The 19696-nt window shown below is 35.4% G+C and overlaps 4 protein-coding genes across 4 annotated transcripts; all 4 read left to right on the top strand.

The window, feature by feature from the left end:
• Positions 1-1045: 1045 nt before the first annotated feature.
• On the top strand, positions 1046-3253 carry LOC125868012 (CCG-binding protein 1). The gene is made up of 3 exons (XM_049548609.1): positions 1046-1386; positions 1936-2009; positions 2706-3253. Exons 1-3 carry the CDS (start codon positions 1140-1142, stop codon positions 2994-2996), a joined length of 612 nt encoding a protein of 203 aa, XP_049404566.1. The 5' UTR covers positions 1046-1139; the 3' UTR covers positions 2997-3253.
• An 814-nt stretch (positions 3254-4067) lies between these two features.
• Positions 4068-5928, top strand: LOC125867897 (pollen-specific leucine-rich repeat extensin-like protein 3). The gene has a single exon (XM_049548494.1). The coding sequence runs from the start codon at positions 4139-4141 to the stop codon at positions 5906-5908; it is 1770 nt and encodes a 589-aa protein (XP_049404451.1). The 5' UTR covers positions 4068-4138; the 3' UTR covers positions 5909-5928.
• Positions 5929-7523: 1595 nt separating this feature from the next.
• Positions 7524-13005, top strand: LOC125867909 (uncharacterized). Its single transcript, XM_049548499.1, has 9 exons — positions 7524-7810; positions 9071-9262; positions 9472-9569; positions 10259-10349; positions 10436-10639; positions 10723-10979; positions 11395-11485; positions 11600-11816; positions 12526-13005. Exons 1-9 carry the CDS (start codon positions 7622-7624, stop codon positions 12732-12734), a joined length of 1548 nt encoding a protein of 515 aa, XP_049404456.1. The 5' UTR covers positions 7524-7621; the 3' UTR covers positions 12735-13005.
• A 680-nt stretch (positions 13006-13685) lies between these two features.
• On the top strand, positions 13686-15226 carry LOC125867945 (protein DMR6-LIKE OXYGENASE 2-like). Its single transcript, XM_049548538.1, has 3 exons — positions 13686-14226; positions 14423-14750; positions 14827-15226. Exons 1-3 carry the CDS (start codon positions 13754-13756, stop codon positions 15088-15090), a joined length of 1065 nt encoding a protein of 354 aa, XP_049404495.1. The 5' UTR covers positions 13686-13753; the 3' UTR covers positions 15091-15226.
• The last annotated feature ends 4470 nt before the right edge of the window (positions 15227-19696 follow it).

Genomic DNA, 19696 nt, shown 5'->3' with positions numbered 1-19696 from the left:
GTCGACCATATACTTAAAACTCTCTCTTTTAAAGATGACTTGTGTATCAAAAATAACTTCTTCACCCAGCCTTCCGTGATGCAACAATGAATTCGTACTTATGTAGTATGCTTTAGTCCTACTCAACCTAAAATATTTAAACTCTAGTTACTCTTTTATTAGCTTATCAATTTTTTTTGTGGTACAATTAACAAACATGCTATTTTCTCCGTTTTGTCTTACTTTTCTTTTTAATCTATTTTAATAAATTCATCTTTTTTTCCTTTTGACAATTTTATAATTTCAATTTTTCATATGTCATGTTTTTAAATACAAAATTAAAGAACATTTTGATACTTCTTACATATCTTTAGTCTAAAACTACAGATTTTTTTATTTTATTTTTTTGAATTTATACTAAGAGTGTGTTTGGATTGACTTAAAAGTTGGTCAAACTTACTTTTAAGTCAATTTTTTACTTTTGAAAGTGTTTGACAAATATAAAAAGTAACTTAAAATAAGTTACGAAGTATTTGACAAAGTAAAAAATGACTTAAAAATAAGTTAGAAACCAAAAATAAGTCTCCCATACTTTTTATTTTTTGATTTAAAAATCATTTCTGTTTGACTTTTATTTTAGAAGTAAAATTTAATTCTTTAAGTTAATTCAAATGAGTTCTAAATTAAAATGAAGAGAATATTTTGCATTGATCAAGATAAGTATCTAGAGAAAAAAACACTTTTACGAAAAAGACCGGTAATAAGAAATTTCTTTCTTTTGCATCAAGACAAATTACAAAGTTGAAAAAAAGCAAAAAGTAGAAAAAGAAACTTGTGGGCTCATAAAAAATATCTTTAAAATTTCCACATACCGTATTACAATAAAAATATCCCAGGGCCGCCGCATCCTTCGTTTCCTCTTATACGATCGCCAATCTGATCAAAATCACACACAAAACACAATTAATCAACGGCCAGGATTCGTCTGTTACGAATCCAATCATCACCGGCAAGTAACATTATGTCTCTTTTTACAGAAAAAGTAATAAAAAATATCTCATCCTTATCCATTCCCAATTCCTTCTGACTTCTTCTTCTCTATTTATAAATATAAATTTTCATCATTTTGATGATTTGTTATCTGGGTTTTTACAGAAACGATGATGTTACAATCAATGGCTCTCAATTCCTTATCTTCTTCTTCTTCTTCTTCTCTTGTTGGAGTTAATAATGAGCTTCATTCTTCAAGAACCTCATCTTCAAGATTTCAAGTAAATTCGTCGACAATTCGTTGTTGTTCAAGAAGTCATGCTTACATACCCAAGCTCGAGCCTTTTAGCAGAACCAAGTTTGATAGAGTTGTTAAAGATCCCCCTTTGATTGAAAAATCAGAAAATGAACTTGCGGGTATGTCCAAATCTTCTTTATTTGTTCGTCTATTTTCTTGATTGTTACGTTTCCTTAGTTTGTTTATAAGTTGTTTTCTTGGATTGCTCATTGGATTTAGCATCAGACATCAATTCAAGATTTGAAGTTTATGGGTTATTGATCCGTCTCTGATTTGAAGATTTGAAATTTTCGCCATTCTTGAAGGAGAAAAGAATGTCCTTTTACAAGAAAATAGTGTGTTAGTACTAATTTTAAAAAACTAGCTTTGCATGGAACTATAATTGGGGTTAAATACAACAATTATGTACGCAGCCGTACCCCTACTTATGAAGATAGTGAGGCTGTTTCCGATGGTTTTTCTATGTTTAAAGAATTGTTAAATATGGTTAATTAATTAAATCTTTGATTTATTCTAGTTTTTGTAGTTGTTAAATGACTTGAATCCATGTACATATTAACACCCAAAAATTGGAATGCAGGGAATATCTACTAATTGAACTTGATTTCTTGTTGTCTAAAGTATTAGCTCTATCTGCTTGTTGAAATACTAATGGACTCTGTGTACAGATTATTGTTCTGTTCTAGACGGAGATGATTCTTATAGCTGCTGGCAAGCCTATTTTGAACTCAAAGATCTTGAAGTAAGTTCTTTATCAGCACACAATCATAGGTTCTTCAAATAAAATTCTGCAACAATCTTATTTGCCTGCGACATGCTATTGTATTTATTATGTGTTGTTAGATAATAGGTTTTCCACTTGTGAGCTTACACTGGATATGTTGTTGTAGGGTATGTTGTTGTCAACAAATTAGTTAACCCCCCCTGTCCAGAGAATGGGCTATTGGGGTAAAATTTGCATTAGTTGTCAACTTAACCCGATGGTGTAAAATATTTAGATGTTATTAGTACACAAAACTTAAAACTCGAGGTTCAATATTTCCTTGGAACTATGAGGTAAAAGTTGATGAAAAAGAGCTAACAAAAATGTGTTTTCAGTGTGTGTGTATATATTACGACCACATAAAGTAAGCTAACAATTCCATCTGAATTGTATTCTTAAGTTAGAAATGTCCATATAAACAATAATACTAGGTGATGTCTTCTTGTCTACCCAAGTCTAGGTGGACATAGTTACTTGGCAGCTGCGCTGAGGAATTACAAATTGACCTGGACATCACAGTTATTAAAGAAAAAGTTCATCAAGCCAATTACTTGTTGATTTTTTGTAAATCCAGTTTAAGTGATCTATTGTCCAAATATTGTAATGATCTTAAGCTATGTTAAGCGTAGCACCTTCCTACTCTGTTATTGAAAGAGAATTTGATGTTCTTTCCAGAAAGAAGCATCTAAGGAGGAGGTAGAGAGGCTAATACTTCAAGCAGGGGGAGTAAAAACTCTCATTGGCTGCTTACATGGAGTTTCAGACATGCACAAAGCCAAAAAGGAAAGCAAAGAATCAGCCAAAGCTGTTAATCTTGATGCACAACGGGCAAGAGGAACTTGTCCTATACCAGATGGATTGCCAAAGTCGAGAGAAGAGCTTGAGGAAGAGGAGAAAGCTAGAATGCCAGATTCACCCTATACCAAACTGCTCAGAGCCAAAGGAACACACCCTGTGTTGTACTAGACTAGTTTCATAAAAAGAACGCTCCTTTGGAGCTTCAGATAATAAGGTCAAGCAATGGAATTGAATAGTATTCTTGGCCAATGTGGTAAAAATTATCTGGTGATGTAATGTTAAGCCTGTGGGGATGTTATCACGTATTTTTGTTAGTGTTAGCATAAAATAGTGTGCTGTATCGGTAGGTTAGGAGTTACCATTTGTTCTGAATGTAAATGTGGTTTGTTTTTTGAAAATTATAACAGCAGTGAAGTTTCTAAATACCCTTGTGAACTTTTCTGGATGATGTCAAACTGATGCCCCTTTCTTTCAGTTTTCTTTAAGTATACACACAAAATACCTCACTTTAAAAGAGTTTGGTGCACGAAGCATCTTGCATTCATGTAGAGTTTGGTAAAGTACCTCACTCGGAGGGATGTGATGTGTATGCAGTTATGTAAATATCAGTGGTGACTGACTTCCTCCAAATTCCTATTTTTCTAGTTAATAAGTTGCAATTAAGGCCATAATTTTTATTAATAGCATAAGCCTATTTTTGTTTGAAAATTCAATTAGTTTAGGGGTTACATAAGTCTAGTTTTTGGAAGTGATCTGTATTTGAAATCAGTTGGTGCGAACTGCTGCGAAGTATCTTTATGTTTACTTTGATTACTTTCCTAACGTGAATACATCCACTTTCCACTGTCATTTGCATCAGCCTCTGCCTAACTATTTCACAAAAGCCATTAAACTGTGAATTTAAGAATAAACAAGAGTAAGACACTTTGAAAGTCTCGAACTTAAATGGAAAAACCAACCAATTATTTACTAGCATAAAGAAAATAAAACATGTTTACGAAATAATGTCCATTTGTTTTAGACGGTAAATGAACTTATGTAATTGGTGATTTTCCATTCTAATAGGTAAAGGATGGATCAAGAATAACTCTGTTCACTCATTTTTTTAATTCCAAGAAACTCAACAAACCGCTAAAATTTGTTTCAAGTTTATTTTGACCCTCCAAATTCTATGGTGCTCAAAATTCATGATAGCTTATCAACCATTAAATTTCCTTCCTTTGCCTACATATATAATACCCCCCATTTTGCTTTGAAGAATATATTACAATAAGCAGCCTTGGGCCTTACCCACAGGTGGACTTACAAACATGGTGGCCTTGGGTTGCATTCTCTTTTTCCTTGTATCTTTCTGTTCTTTTTCTCCATCATATTTTGCATTATCTGATATTGAAGCTGCTTCTATTGCCCGTCGCCAACTTTTAGGTAACAATGGCGAGCTTCCAAATACATACGAGTCTGAAATGATCATTAACATGAAATTCGAAAATGCCAGGTTGAAGAAAGCTTATGTTGCTCTTCAGGCATGGAAGAAAGCTATTTACTCTGATCCAACAAACTTCACAGCTAATTGGGAGGGTAATAATGTATGTGCCTATAATGGTGTCTTTTGTGACAATGCTCTTGATGATCCCAACATCTCTGTTGTTGCTGGGATTGATCTTAACCATGCAGACATAGCTGGACATCTCCCTGTGGAGCTTGGCCTCTTGGCTGATGTGAGTCTCATCCACATTAATTCGAACCGATTTTGTGGAATCATTCCCAAGAGCATTAAAAATCTTACGCTTTTGGATGAGATTGATTTCAGCAACAATCGTTTCGTGGGGCCATTCCCTGATGTTGTTCTTGAGTTGCCTAAACTCAACTATCTTGATCTTAGGTTCAACAACTTTGAAGGTCAAGTGCCTTCCGCGCTATTTGAGAAGAATCTTGATGCAATATTGATCAACAATAACCGATTCCATTCCACCATCCCTGAAAGCTTGGGCAATTCCAATGCTTCCGTGGTGGTATTGGCAAATAACAAGTTCTATGGTTGCATCCCGAGCAGTATTGGTAAAATGGGCAACTCATTAGATGAGCTTGTATTCACCAACAATGAGCTCTCTGGTTGTTTGCCTGAAGAGATTACTAAGCTCACGAGCCTAACACTGTTCGATATTAGTGGAAATAAGTTTGTTGGATCGTTACCTCAGGATTTGAAATCGATGCAGAAAGTGGAAATCTTTGACATTGCATCGAACAAGTTCATGGGAAATGTTCCAAAGAACCTTTGCACGTTGCCTAGTTTGACGAATTTCACATTCTCTAAGAACTACTTTGAGAGCATGGATGAAACATGTACGCCATCACAGTCGAAACAAGTTAAGATAGATGGTAATGAGAATTGTTTGGGGGGAAGATCAGAGCAGAGGACGGAGAAAGAGTGTTTCCCAGTAGTGAGCAAGCCTGTTGATTGCAGTAAAGGTCATTGCGGAGTTTCAAGGGAAGGGCAGAGTCCAAAAGATCCACCTAAAACCCTGACTCCTTCAAAACCAGCAACACCAACCACTCCAAAACCAAAGCCATCTCCACTACCACCAGTAGCCTCACCTCCTCCACCACCAAAAACCTTACCTCCACCACCACCAGTGGCCTCACCTCCACCTCCCATCCACTCACCACCACCTCCAGTCCATTCGCCACCGCCACCGGTAGCATCACCTCCACCTCCAGTCCACTCACCACCACCACCGGTAGCCTCACCTCCACCTCCAGTTCAATCACCTCCCCCACCAGTCCACTCACCTCCACCTCCTGTCCACTCACCACCACCACCGGTTGCCTCACCTCCACCTCCCGTTCACTCACCACCACCATCGGTAGCATCACCTCCACCTCCAGTCCACTCACCACCGCCACCGGTAGCCTCACCACCGCCACCTGTAGCTTCACCTTCACCGCCAGTCCACTCACCACCACCACCAGCAGCTCCGGTAATGTCTCCACCTCCACCCACTTTTGAGGATGTCGCTCTTCCCCCAACATTGGGCTCACTATACGCCTCACCACCACCACCAATTTTCCAAGGTTATTAAGAGGTTCGCCATTATGATTTCAATGGCACAAAAACTACTTAAAACAATGTGTACCAATCAATCTGTAAACACATATCAAATGAAAAAAATAAACATTTACATTATCAATTGTACACTGAAAATTGGAAATTTGCTATTAGATGGTGCTGATCGAATAAATCATTCTGCAGTTTCAACTTATTTCAGTATTTAAATCCTATCAATTATCTTCATTGAAAATGAGGCTGAAAGTCTTATCACTGATGTAACAGCTGCATCATATTTCATTTGTTGGTTACAAACTTGCGCTAAAAACCTTGTAGGACCGCTTTATCCTTTTTGTATCTTGTTTATTTTAAAAAAACAGAAAAAAGTCAAAAATATTTTTAAACTATTTGAAATAGCTTATATTTATCCTTAAATTATATTTCAGCTCAAAACTATTCTTTTTGTCAAATTATTGGGTCAAAAGTACCCTTCTTATCAACGAAAGTTGTTAAATGCCATGTGAATGCCACATTGCATGTTAATACTAATTACTCTTTTTTTCCACTGCCACATAGATTAAATCCCTAAATCCTAATTACTCTTTTTTCCCCCTCATTTCATTATTTTCCAGGAACGATTTCAACCCTTCTCCCTCATTGAAGTTTTGTTTTTGTCCAGATTTTGTGATGTTTATTTTCAGTTTTTACTTAATAATGCATTTCTTCATTAGTTCTTTACTTAGTTTATGTCCAGCTTTTGTGAAGTTTATTTCCAATTTCTCTATTTTTTCATTAGTTCTTTACTTAGTTTATTTCCAGCTATCGACCAACTCTGCTGGTTTTTAACAAACAACAAGCTAGTGGGGGGTTTGTATTTGGAGTAGTGTGCTTTGTGCTCAACATGTTTTGTATGAAGTTCAAATATTTGCTTCCACTGTTAATATTCCTCATTTTGTAAATTAATTTATCAAGTTACGATTGTTGGTGTTCTATTACTGAATACTTTTTGGTTAGCAGTGATAAAGTTTACTTGTTCAATAACATACTTCAATGAGGGAGAAGGGCTGAAGTTGTTTCTGAAAAATAATGAAATGAGGGGAAAAAAATAGTAATTAGGATTTAGGGATTTAGTCTATGTGGCAGTGGAAAAAAAAGTAATTAGTATTGACATGCAATGTGACATCCACATGGCATTTAACAACTTCCGTTAATAAGAAGGGTACTTTTGACCCAATAATTTGACGGGAAGGGTAGTTTTGAGCTGAAAAATAGTTTAAGGGTAAATATGAGCTATTTCGAATAGTTTAAGAATATTTTTTACCCTTTTTCGAAAAAAATAATCACGATCTCATATGTTCAAATTTCACCAAAGACAATCACGGTAAGTTGATCTCTTTTGTTTGACGGATAAAGTTATCTCGTATTTGTTATTGATATGAATGATCAAATATTGTGAAATTAGTTGGAGTGTGCACCAACTGTTATCAATTTAAAAAAAATTAATTTTGTCAAAACAAAAAGCACCTGACAGTGGTAACCTAATTTTTTGTGAGCCCAAATACAACGCCGGGTCGGGTCAGCAGTGCAGTGCAATGGTATTTTACGACGTCGCACCGTACTCATTTCGCCGTAAGAAGCACGTTTGAACTTTCACAACTAGATCGCGAAGATTATCAATTTGGTTATTCCTCTCAGCAATTTCCGGAGGTGAAAATCAATAGCTACATCGACGCTACGATCTTCTCAGATGGTGGACGACACGACGAAGCCTTCGACTGAAGAGATTGTTGAAAAGCAAGAAGAAGCTCAGCCACCTCCGGTACCAGAAGTCGCCGGCGGTGGTGGAGGATGGGGAGGATGGGGATTTTCTGCGTTTTCTTATATCTCTGACATTCAGAAAGCTGCTACCACCGCTGCCGAAGAGATCTCTCGCAATGTACTCATCTTTCCTAGCATTTGAACTCCAAATTTTTCCTTTTTTTGTTGCATTTTGTTATGTAGCTGTTTTTATCTCGTTGATCTTGCTGTTTAGATTTACTTCGTTTTGACAGAATATATTAGCGTCGTTTCAAATGTAAGAAATTTGTTATATTTCTTTTGGGTACTAATGAGATGTGACAATGTTAGGCGCAACTTCACAAGTTATGTGAATGAGCTATGAGTAATTTCATCTTCAAAATTCTGGATAAAAACAGTTTCTACTAGCTCTACGTTCTGATATAGGAATTAGACAACTAGTGTGTTTAGAACTCCCCCTTTCAGTAATTTGGTACATATCACAAGTTTTGCAATGCCTCAACTGAAAGATGCCTAAGATTGCTATATGATATAAGTGATAATTGGGTATTCAGACTATTTTGTATGAGGCTGGAGTTGGATAGAATTCCTAGGGGAGCATGTGTGGGTCTACATCATTTCTACAAGCTACTGTGATATCATTCTGTAATGATCATCAGCAACATTATAGTTGACGTTATGTCTTTTTGTACTTGGAAAGTGTCATAGTGATGCAGAAACCCAAACAAAATCTTTTATATTTGGATACTGGTAAGCCTGTAGCTAATTTGTTGTACTATTTTCTCTGATGCACACCTGTGGCTGGTGTGCCTGTTTATTTAGGCAAGATGAATTATTGATAAGGTCCCTTTAAATTTCTATTTTGCAACGTAGTAGCATTATGGAATTTTGACAGGAGGAGACTGGAGAGGGTTTTCCCGGGAGGCAAAGATTAACTTCAACTGTTTTAGATTAAATTGACATTCATTGAAACCAGAACCAAATATTATCCATTCTGTAATTTAGTAACAACTTAATTCTAATTGGCATTTAGATTCTGTTAATTATTTTGTAGTTATCTGTTCTTGTCTCTGGAAGGAGCTCTAGGTAATTATGTATTGGTGCTTGAGAGTAGTACCGTAACTTGATATAATCCAAACATTAAGTCCTATCACTAGATTGCATGCCATTTGAATTTAGCTATTTCTTTTCCTTTTCACCTTCCATTTTTATAGGACTAGCCTACACTTTGTTTATTGAGCGTTAGAACAACAAAATGAGTTGAAGGCCCTCAGATTAATAAACTCTTGGTTGACAATTGTGGGTACTTGTTCTTTGTTGTTATGGAAGGATTGCACACTTAAACATACACCTTGAATAGCTCCATGCATTATATTTATATGTGTTTTCACTTTTGCAGGCCGTTGAAGCTGCTAAATCAGCTGCAAAGAGCCTTGCAGATGTGCAAAATGCTCTGGAAGACACCGAATCCTTGAAAGAGGATGAACGAGAAGTATTGGTTGAAGAGGAAAGTGAAGATGAGAATGACAAAAAACGCAAGGCTGCTCTTGAAAAATTAGAGAAAGCTAGTGAAGACTCATTGCTTGGTCAGGCAAGTGCTACCAAACTAGTTGTGCTGCTTACTTGACTCAATAGGGGATCCAATTTTTATTTTTTAAAAGTTCTTCTTGAGCATTGATATCCCTTCCACAATCGACCCCCATTTTCCGCTAATTTGTACAAAAGTATCTTAAGGTCAGAAGTAGATATGCTATAATTGTTTGGTATGGTCATGCTTTTAACCTTCTAAAATATGTGCAGGGTTTGAGAGTTATTGACCATTCAGTCGAGAATTTCGCTTCAGGAGCTTGGCAAGCATTAGGAAATGCATTCAAAGGAAGTTCTGATTTAGTCCACAAGTATGTCTTCTTGTGTATGATTGTGACATGACTGTTGTAAAAAACTAAATTTTACTTGATCAAAAGAATAAAAAACTGATCGCAACATGATTGCTATTTTTCTTGCTCCCGTTCTCTGGAACCTTCACCTCACAGGGGTGTTTGCCCAGCTTCTTCAGAGCAAGTTTTTAGATTTATTTTAAGCAGTCGCTCATCTTGTGTTTGAAAAGAATTGCTGTACTTAATGGAGCTGATTGTTGGGGGACAAAATGGGAGTTTGTTTTTGTTGACTTTTACAGTTTGTTGTGCTTAGTTTATTGTGGCAATGGATAAAATTTTATGATTTGACACATGAATTGATGAATATTTCCTCTGGCAAATTAGGTGAAAATATGACCTGGAGTAATAGAAATTTTATGTTTACATATATCTGAACTAAGAGAAGTAGTCACAAACTCCAACTGCCTGGAAACATGGAAATTAAGAACCTTCCCATTAAGCATGAGAACTTTGTGCTCCTGCAATGTTAGTTTTGGAGTCCTCGTAAGTAGGAAAGGACAGTAGGACTGACTGATCTTCTTTTGTAAATTTGGACCCAACATAGAATTTTATGCTTATGAATACTGTTACCAATTTCAGTTATCTGCTTATTCCTTTGTTGAGTAATGCCAAAGTTGCCAAGCAAATGTTATTTTGCCTTTTGTTTTCAGGCTTGAAAATTCGGCTGCAAGTATTGCTGAATCAGTTCAGCATGGTGGCTTACCTGCCACAACTGGTTCTGTTGCACCATCCATACTAGAGGTTTGCATAAGATTTGATTTTCTATTCTTTTTGGGCAGGTGGAGTGTGTTTTAGCTGCTATTTTTATTGTGAACAATTTCTTGCAGACTGGAAAAGCTTTTACTGCTAAAGGAATGCATGTGCTTGAGCTACTTGGAAAAGAAACTATGGATCTTCTGATCTCAGAAACTGGTATTAGAGTTGACCCAGGCTCCAAAGAAGGGGGAGGAGAAACAGATGAAGATCAGTTTTATGAAGAAGTTACATTTGATAGATGCTTTTATATTTATGGAGGTCCTGAGCAATTGGAGGTCAGTTCCTACTCATATTGATCTTTGTACTTGGTTGAGTTTGTTCTGGAATTCCAGTGTCTTATCATGTGAATTACATGCAGGAGTTGGAGGCATTGTCCAACCATTATGCTTTGTTGTTCAACAGAAGAAAAGCGAAAATTCCATCTGATCAAAGGTCTTCATATGATGGAAAACTTAAAGAGGTTCAACAGATTTTTGACTTGAGTTCTGAAGTATATGAAAGTGGTAAAGAGTCGGGAAAAGGAAAGGAAGTTGAAACTGGCATTGCAGACAGCACAGATGAGGTGAAGAATTTGCATGATTCTAGTGTGGACAAGGCTGCAGAATTGGCAGCAGGGTAAACATTGAACTTTAATATGCTTTACCTTTTAATTAATTTTCTTCTACTTTAATATGTTCTGGAGAAATATATGGAAACGGAGAGTATGTGATTGAAATGTTGACAGTTCATGAATCCAAGCACTAAGGGCCTGTTTGGATGGACTTATAGTCAAAAGTCATAAGTAGATGTTACCCTACTTTTGACTAATTTTTAAATTTTTTGGCCTAAAAGTGGATGCTTAAAAGCACTTTATAATCTTTCCAAACACCTCCAAAACAAAAAAATTACTTAAAAGTAAAAGCACCTAAAATAAGTTTATCCAAATGGGCACTAAGTTCTTGTGCTTAGTAGAGTGATTACCTTAAAGTTTGTGTCTAGTTGCTAAGAACTGGGATACTGGTGTTAAGTTCTGGATTTCATTGAATTGCAGATTTACAAATGTTTTGGTTGGACTAGCTCCTAATGACATGGTTCAAAGGACTACTCGAAGACTGGATACTCTTCATTCAGAGGGTGTTCATGTATGTAAATGTTTAGTTAGTCTGCAACCTTTTTTGGATCAAAGAAACTAGCAGCTTCTTCTTTGGGAGTAATGAATTTACTTGACTTCTCACTGATTGTTCTTATGTACATAGAGACTTTCAGAGTTGTGTTGTTTTGCCGCAACTCAACTTGTAATGCTTGGGAAATCAATCATTTCAACTGCAAATAAAGTTGCGGACCAAGATGCAAATGTGGAAATTCTGAAAATGGAATGGTCTGAGGATTCAATTGAAAGAGCTAAGGTAATCCGATCGAAGGCATGTTCAATGACTGGATGTGTTGAAGCAGTTTCTTCCAGCTTTATTACAGGTAGATCTTTGTCTAACATATACTTCTACGCTTTTATGACTTTTATATTGTTTTTTTATTCCCTTCTTAGTAATTTCATCTGTAGTTCATTGTTTCTGCATCTAATATTGATAGATGACCAACCCATTTACGATCTCTAGTTTTGTATATAAAAAAAATTTAAAAAGATCGTCAAACGTAGATTAGAAGCACATGGGTAGGAATTTGAGGATTATGTACAAATAAAGTAGTAATTTTTATGATTTACGATACTTTTTTTTGTTTTGCATTTGTTGCTAGAGAGAACTACTTAGTCAACTGGTAAAATCAAGTATATTTTGTTGGTCTAGTTTCTTCTGTCCATAAGTTGTATAAAGTTTTATTGTAGTTAATTTAGTTTTCCAGGTGTCCTCGTAAATATTTTGGAACATAACTATGAGAACTGCTCTGTTTAGTGATTGTTAATTCAACTGAAGATGGGTTTCTCTGCTTCTGAATTCAAAATTACTGGTCTGATAATGTTGTAATGAGGTGATTGAATTTGGAGAAAGGTTTGCCTTCCTTGAGACTGTTTTGTCTACCCGTGGTATGAATAATTCTTAAGGAACAGTTCAGCTGATTTTGCCTATGGAACGTGTTTCCTCATGATATGACTTGTTCTTGGTGTAAAAAATTTGGGTTAAGTGGATGGCGTCTATCTCTCTTGATTAGCTTCGTTATGCTTTTACAGGGATATCGGAAGTGGCTGAAGCATATTTAGCAGCAGTGAAGAGTGTTGCTGCTGATTCACATGAGGTTCCACAGAAATCACTTCAGGATAAGGCCAATGCATATGCTGAGAATCTTCGTGCAGCTCATAGCACAGCCATGGGCAAAATTCAGGACGGCCTTCAATATTTACCCTATGTGGTCATCTCAACCTCAATGCCTGCTGCTTGAAGAATTTCTTGATGCAAAATTTCACACTTAGTCCTTTTAGCTTTCCTTTTTCTCTCCCCCCGCCCTCCTCTCTCTCTTTCGTGTAAATAACTGTATCTGGTTAGTTCTCCATATACCTTTATCCCTTGAGACGTGTACAATCTGGGAGTGGTGTCTTCCATTCTTCATATGGTGAACTTGTGTGATATCTCCATTAACTCTTAGCTACAGAGAGTATACTTTCCTTTCTGTTTTTATCTAAAGGAAAGAAATAAAATTTATTTTTATTGAAGAATTCGAGTCTTAGCCTTTGACACATGGGTATTCTTGTACGAGTTTGAACCTTCTTATTTTGGCTTTCTCTTGTGCAGATGTGTGGATCTATTGCTATAGTGATAGGTTGTTAGTACAATCGACTATATATGTGATTTTTTCTTAAAAACAGCAACCTAAGCTACTAACTTTAAATTCAAATCTGGTCATGTCTCCAGAAGATATTGATTATCATGGCAGATATTTTTACATTGATGTTTGTAAACCTTGTTAAGTACATAATATGAAGAATTATTGAGGATATGATTTCTTATGACCATTTTCAATCTGAATATTTCATAAACACCCCCTGATTAACAATAGTCTCAAACACTTGTTGGGCGTGGAGACTCTTAACAAAAAAATCAAGAGAACACTCCTAAATTTAGTGAGAATTTAGGGGTGTGTACGTTTTCAATACTTCTCTTTTAGAATTAAGTTTGTGAAATCAAATTTGACAGAATTAATTTTTTTTTCCAAATTATCTCTTACGTCCTTTTCCATATTTCTAATAATAAAATAAAAAAATTAAAAACAAATTTGCAATGCTAAGAAACAAATGTCCCAAAGTTAATGAAATGGCAAACATCAAAATATGTCCATATTCAATGTATCCATTCAGTCCTGTCGCTATATATCATGTGACAAATTACACCCAGAGCTACCAAATTCTCCTCTCACCCTCTCACTTGTAACCACAAAAAAGAAAAGAAGGTGAAATATCTATCATGGGAAATATCGATGAATCTTTTTTTCAAGAAACAGAGCACAGGCCAAAACAGAGTACAATTGAGGCAGAAAACATACCCTTAATTGATCTCTCTCCAATTCTAACCTCTGATTCTTTAAACTCTTCTTCAGAAATTACAAATCTTGTTGCACAAATTGGTGATGCATGTCAGAAATGGGGTTTCTTTCAAGTAATCAACCATGGAGTTCCATCAACCTGTCGCGAGAAAATAGAGAGAGCATCAAAGGAATTCTTCTTGCTGCCTACTGAGGAGAAGAGAAAAGTGAGTAGAGATGAAGATAACCCTTTGGGTTTTTATGATACAGAGCATACCAAGAATGTTAGGGATTGGAAAGAAGTTTTTGATTTTGTTGTGGAGAATCCAACTCTCTTGCCTGCTTCTCATGAACCCCATGATATGGAACTCATGGAACTGAAGAATCAATGGCCTAATTTCCCTAACAATTTCAGGTATTTTGACTCGGCATGGAATCTTGTGATCTTAAATTTAAAATGTGGAAAACTTACTAGGTTTTTTCTCCTCATCAATTTTTGTTGCAAACATATTGGGGTGCCCCATTTTTCCTTTTTCAGTTTTTGAGGCATCACAGATTGTATCGTAGCTGCTTTTAGAAATGGTTCTATGATCGTAGTTTGGACTTTACAGGGAGGCATGTGAAGAATATGCTCAAGCTATTGAGAAACTGTCCTATAAGTTGGTAGAATTAATTGCTCTAAGCTTAGGCCTGCCATCCAAAAGGCTCAACAGCTACTTTAAGGAACAAACAAGTTTTATGCGATTAAATTACTATCCGCTATTCCCAATTCGTGATTTGGCTTTGGGAGTTGGGCGGCACAAGGATTCTGGTGCCCTGACTGTTCTTGCTCAAGATGATGTTGGAGGCCTCGAGGTGAAACGCAAGACAGATGGAGAGTGGATACAAGTTAAACCAACTCCAGATGCTTATATTATCAACGTTGGTGACATAATTCAGGTATGACTACTGTCCCATGCTGCCTAATTCTTGATAGAAAAGCAATATACTTGAATTGAGCCAAAAAATATCACAGGTTTGGAGCAATGACAGATATGAAAGTGTTGAACATAGGGTGATAGCAAGTTCCATGAAAGAGAGATTCTCCGTTCCATTTTTCTTCCACCCGTCTCACTATGTAATGGTTGAGCCTCTGGAGGAATTGACAAATGAAGAAAGTCCAGCAAAATACAGGGCTTACAACTGGGGAAAATTTCGCACTACAAGAAACCTTAGTAATTTCAAGAAACTGAATGTTGAGAACGTTCAAATATATCATTTTAGAAATGGTGATCTGTAATGACAAATGTAGTGTATGAGAAGTCTTCTATTATTAAGCTGTTGTTTTCAGCTGGAGGGAAATAAAGTGCTAGTCTTTTACTCTTTTTCTTGTAAATGATTTGCTTATCCTTCTATAATCTTTAAAGGCATTATTTTGAATTACAAGTTAATGATCTGTAAATCAAACAAGATACACCAGTGAAAGATGCATGCAAGAAGTGGGGAACTTTCTTGATGCCAAATCAATCTTTTAACTGCACTCTAAGGACACTGTTGGAATGTAAGCGTCCACCAATATGTACCAGGTTAACGTACAAAGAGAATGCAGTAAAGAGTTGAAACAATCGACAATGGGAACAAAGAGTTTTACGTGGAAACCTCCTTGCTCAAGGGAGAAACCACGACACAGGATTTTCAACTGCTTTCACTAATCACAAGCAAAAGTGAATACAGACTTCAAATACAACAATGAGTTTAAACTCTTAATCTCACACTAAGTAATAAATCTATTACTTACTGAGCCAGAGCAATGCATCCATTGCCCACTATATTAACTGCCTCTAATTAATATAGATTTCAATAAGCAAGACACACAATTAACTCTAACCGTGTTCTTACAATCAGTACACACACGAGACTTTGATACGTTTCTTTATGAAAGTGAAACGAATCCTACAGTTTTAGCACAATACAAGTATTCAAAACAACTACACTTCAAGATTGCTTTTCTTCAGTTTATCAGGTCCCTTGCAGTGTGTGTTCTTTAACTCTTGAGTTCTTGAAAAGACTCAATCACCCCTTTTTTGAATGAATAAATCATTGTTGTTTGTTATGTTGAATATATCAATCACCAACAAGAGTTATTGACCACTGAACAACCTCGTCCATTCCTATTGGTGAAGTACACTGTCCCCTTCAGGGGCGGAGCTATGTGGAACTGAGGGGTGTCACCCGAACCCCCTCGCGAAAAAATTACACTGTATATGTAAGGTCAAATTCTGGTTTTATGGGTATATTAATTAAAATGAACCCCTCTCAACACTAAAGAGAAGGATAGCGGAATGGTCAAGGGGTTCAAGTTCCGCTTGGAAGGGCTGAGTTCGAATCTCATCAAGCGCAATAGTTTTTTTCCATCTTTTTTTTATGCTTTAAAAGGCCTGAGAAGTTTTGGGCCCAGATTCCCAAACAAATGAAAAAGCCTCATTGATTCAATGTGAAGCTTTATCCTTTTTATTTTTCATTATATTCTTTTTATGCTATTTTTTTTTTTCAATTTGTCTTTGTTTAAATTTATTAGCCACATTCTTTGTAAACTTTTCTCTTAGATTCTTCTTATTTATATTTTTCATTTTGTTTCTACATAGTTCTCTTTATGTGTACTAAGTTGAAGAAACGATAAATTTTTATTAAATTTTAAATTGAGTTAGAAAAAATATTTATATATAATAAAGTAAATTAAATTTAACCGAACGAAGAAATATTAAAATTGTGAATAGTTTTTTAAACAAAATCTATTTAATTTATTTATTTTTCTTTAATTTCATTGTATTTTTTTTCAATTTTATTCTAAGGAGATGAAAATTAAACTAATCTTATTTGATTTATTGATCATTTGTTTTTTAACAAATGACTAACCTAGTAAATTGAATTAATTGAACTAAAAAAAAAGATGATGTCATTTATTTATTTTCTAAATATGTCAATTTTTAGCCCTTTAAAAAATCTTGGTGATTTTTATAGTAACATAGATTGAAAGGGAACTAATTCAGAATTTTTTTAATAAAAAAAATCAAAATAAAATAAAACATGACATAACTTAAAGAAAAAAAGAGCACAAGAATTTGAAAGAAAAAACTCGATGAAGCAGGGTAAAAAGTAAGAAGAACCTAAACGCGGCATAACAAGACAAGTTAAATTTTGCGAGTTAAGATTAATCTTATTCTTTCCCATCTCACGTATTTATTACTTTATAGTTCGAACCCCCTTAGCCAACATCCTAGCTCTGCCACTGGTCCCCTTCACCAACCAACTGACAAGATAGCTTTACAGTTGTACACCATTTTGAGCTTGGACCAGAGCCACTCTGTCAGAGACCGACCCCTTCATTTGAGAATCATCAAGAGACACCCCCGCCATGATTAATCACTTGGAAGAATCCCCACTTCTTGCATGCATGGAAGTAAGTTAACGAAAGTCAAACTCCTCTAAAAATTTCACATGCCTCAAATAATAGCCAATGTGGGGTTGCTTCTGTATGCTACTTAACCATAAAACTTCAGTCAATTCACATTTACATGATGCATAGAAATTTCAGTGTTCAGAATTGACATTAATGAACGACCTCTATTTCCTATATTAATGGATTTTAGTTCAAATGCAAACAATTATATCTCATCAATGGAGAGGAGGACGGAAAGGTTGTTACTGAAAAATTAGAACAATATGAATGAGGCACTTTCCACTTTCCAAAATCTGTTTACATCTCTGTGATTGTCAGTGTCGATCCATTGGTGCTTTTCTTGTTCTCATTTTATTTATTGAACTTCAATACTTAGTTTCTATTTTACTCGAAAAAAATATAAAAGAAAAATGACTAAGTTTTCGAAAAATCGATCAAACTTATGGTTTAAGAGAGATCGAATTTCCAAAAGGACAGAGCCGCCACTTAATTTTTTCGTAAAAATCAAGAAAAAAACTTAATGTTTTCAAAAGATTTAAACAGATAAAATCAATTGAAAAATAAAAGGGTTCGAAGTTCAATGTACATCCCAAAAAGGTGTTAGGCCCTCGGAATGCCCGCTAACTTGCGGTTGATCGGCGATTTGACTAAAGTGACTTTGACTAATTTTGAAATTCTAACTAAGTAAAAAAGAAATTCACTTTTTATTTATTCATTATTTTTTATTTATTCATTTACATTTTTTATTATTATTATCATATAATTATCTTAAGGGAATAGGGCTAAGGGGAATTTTCCTAAAGGAAAAATAAATTAAGTGTTGACAAAACTAATATTAAAATAAGAACTAAGTAATAAAATATATACCTTTAAAAAAATGAAATGACCATTCTCGGGAATTTAATTAAATTAAACCATAAAATAATCAAAGTGTTAGTCAAATACAACAAAACAAATAAGAGCAAGGAAATGAATATCAAATTTGGGCCCAAATCCCCCAAATCTTGGACCTGCTGAAATTTCCTTGGGCTTTTGGCCCCATTTGCCTTCAAGAAATCTGTGTATACATTTTATGTATACCACTGTATACGAGCCGTATTTGGGTCCGTATTCTGCCTTTTTTCTAAAATATTAGTTGTTGACCTGTACGCCTGTATTTTTTTGCATATTCCAGCCCGCCACTTCGGTTTTCCACCTGTATATCACTGCGTTTTGACTGTATATCACTGTATACAGCAAATGTATCAACTCTTTTTCCAATTTTTCAGAACATGAAAACTCTTTTTCCAGACCCTATTTATACTCCGAAAACCTGTATTTCAATTTCTTGTCGGCTGACTCCAAAGGAAAGGACTTGAGCCTTTATGGCTCTCTCGAAAATGTGGGGAAAGAAATAGGAGTTCATGGTGAACTCAGACAGATTTCACATGCAAAAGAAATGGACGTAAGCAAGGTTCATAAAAGTTCAAAATGATAAATAAATAAATAAATTAAAGAACAATGCCATAGAATAGTGCACAACATAATATACCACTGTTAATGTCAAAGTTGCTATCCTATATTCATCCATTTCGAAAGATATTAAATGAAGCATTTTAATCTCACATAACCAAATGAACTTGGAGCTACACCAACATAGTCACTTTAACAATGAATATAATTTCATATGAACGAACCAATGCTACTACAACATATTAGGAAATACCACCCAATTCAGGCCAAAATGAAATGAAATCAATTCAGGATAAGGCCAATGCATATGCTGAGAATCTTCGTGCAGCTCATAGCACAACCATGGGCAAAATTCAGGACGGCCTTCAATATTTACCCTATGTGGTCATCTCAACCTCAATGCCTGCTGCTTGAAGAATTTCTTGATGCAAAATTTCACACTTAGTCCTTGTAGCTTTCCTTTTTCTCTCCCCCCACCCTCCTCTCTCTCTTTCGTGTAAATAACTGTATCTGGTTAGTTCTCCATATACCTTTATCCCTTGAGACTTGTACAATCTAGGAGTGGTGTCTTCCATTCTTCATATGGTGAACTTGTGTGATATCTCCATTAACTCTTAGCTACAGAGAGTATACTTTCCTTTCTGTTTTTATCTAAAGGAAAGAAATAAATTTTATTTTTATTGAAGAATTCGAGTCTTAGCCTTTAACACATGGGTATTCTTGTACGAGTTTGAACCTTCTTATTTTGGCTTTCTCTTNAACCAACCCAAACTTAACTGGGTTGGGCGAGTTGGACGGGTGGGATTTGATTTTGCCACCCCTAATCACCTAATGTATGCCTTATTTGATCTTAGGACTTGAAGAAGCAATGATTAATTATAAATTGAAGGATCAGATTGCAAGGTCCTGATGTCAAGTGAGTTGAACTTGTTGATTATTTATCTTCGCTTCCTTTATTTGATGGTGAATGATTAAACTTTCATAAAATTGAAGG

The sequence above is a fragment of the Solanum stenotomum genome, chromosome 1 (assembly GCF_019186545.1).
Source record: "Solanum stenotomum isolate F172 chromosome 1, ASM1918654v1, whole genome shotgun sequence".
In the NCBI taxonomy this organism is placed as follows: Eukaryota; Viridiplantae; Streptophyta; class Magnoliopsida; order Solanales; family Solanaceae; genus Solanum; species Solanum stenotomum.
Note: the sequence above shows the minus strand (reverse complement) of the source record. Positions and strands in the feature narration are given on the sequence as shown.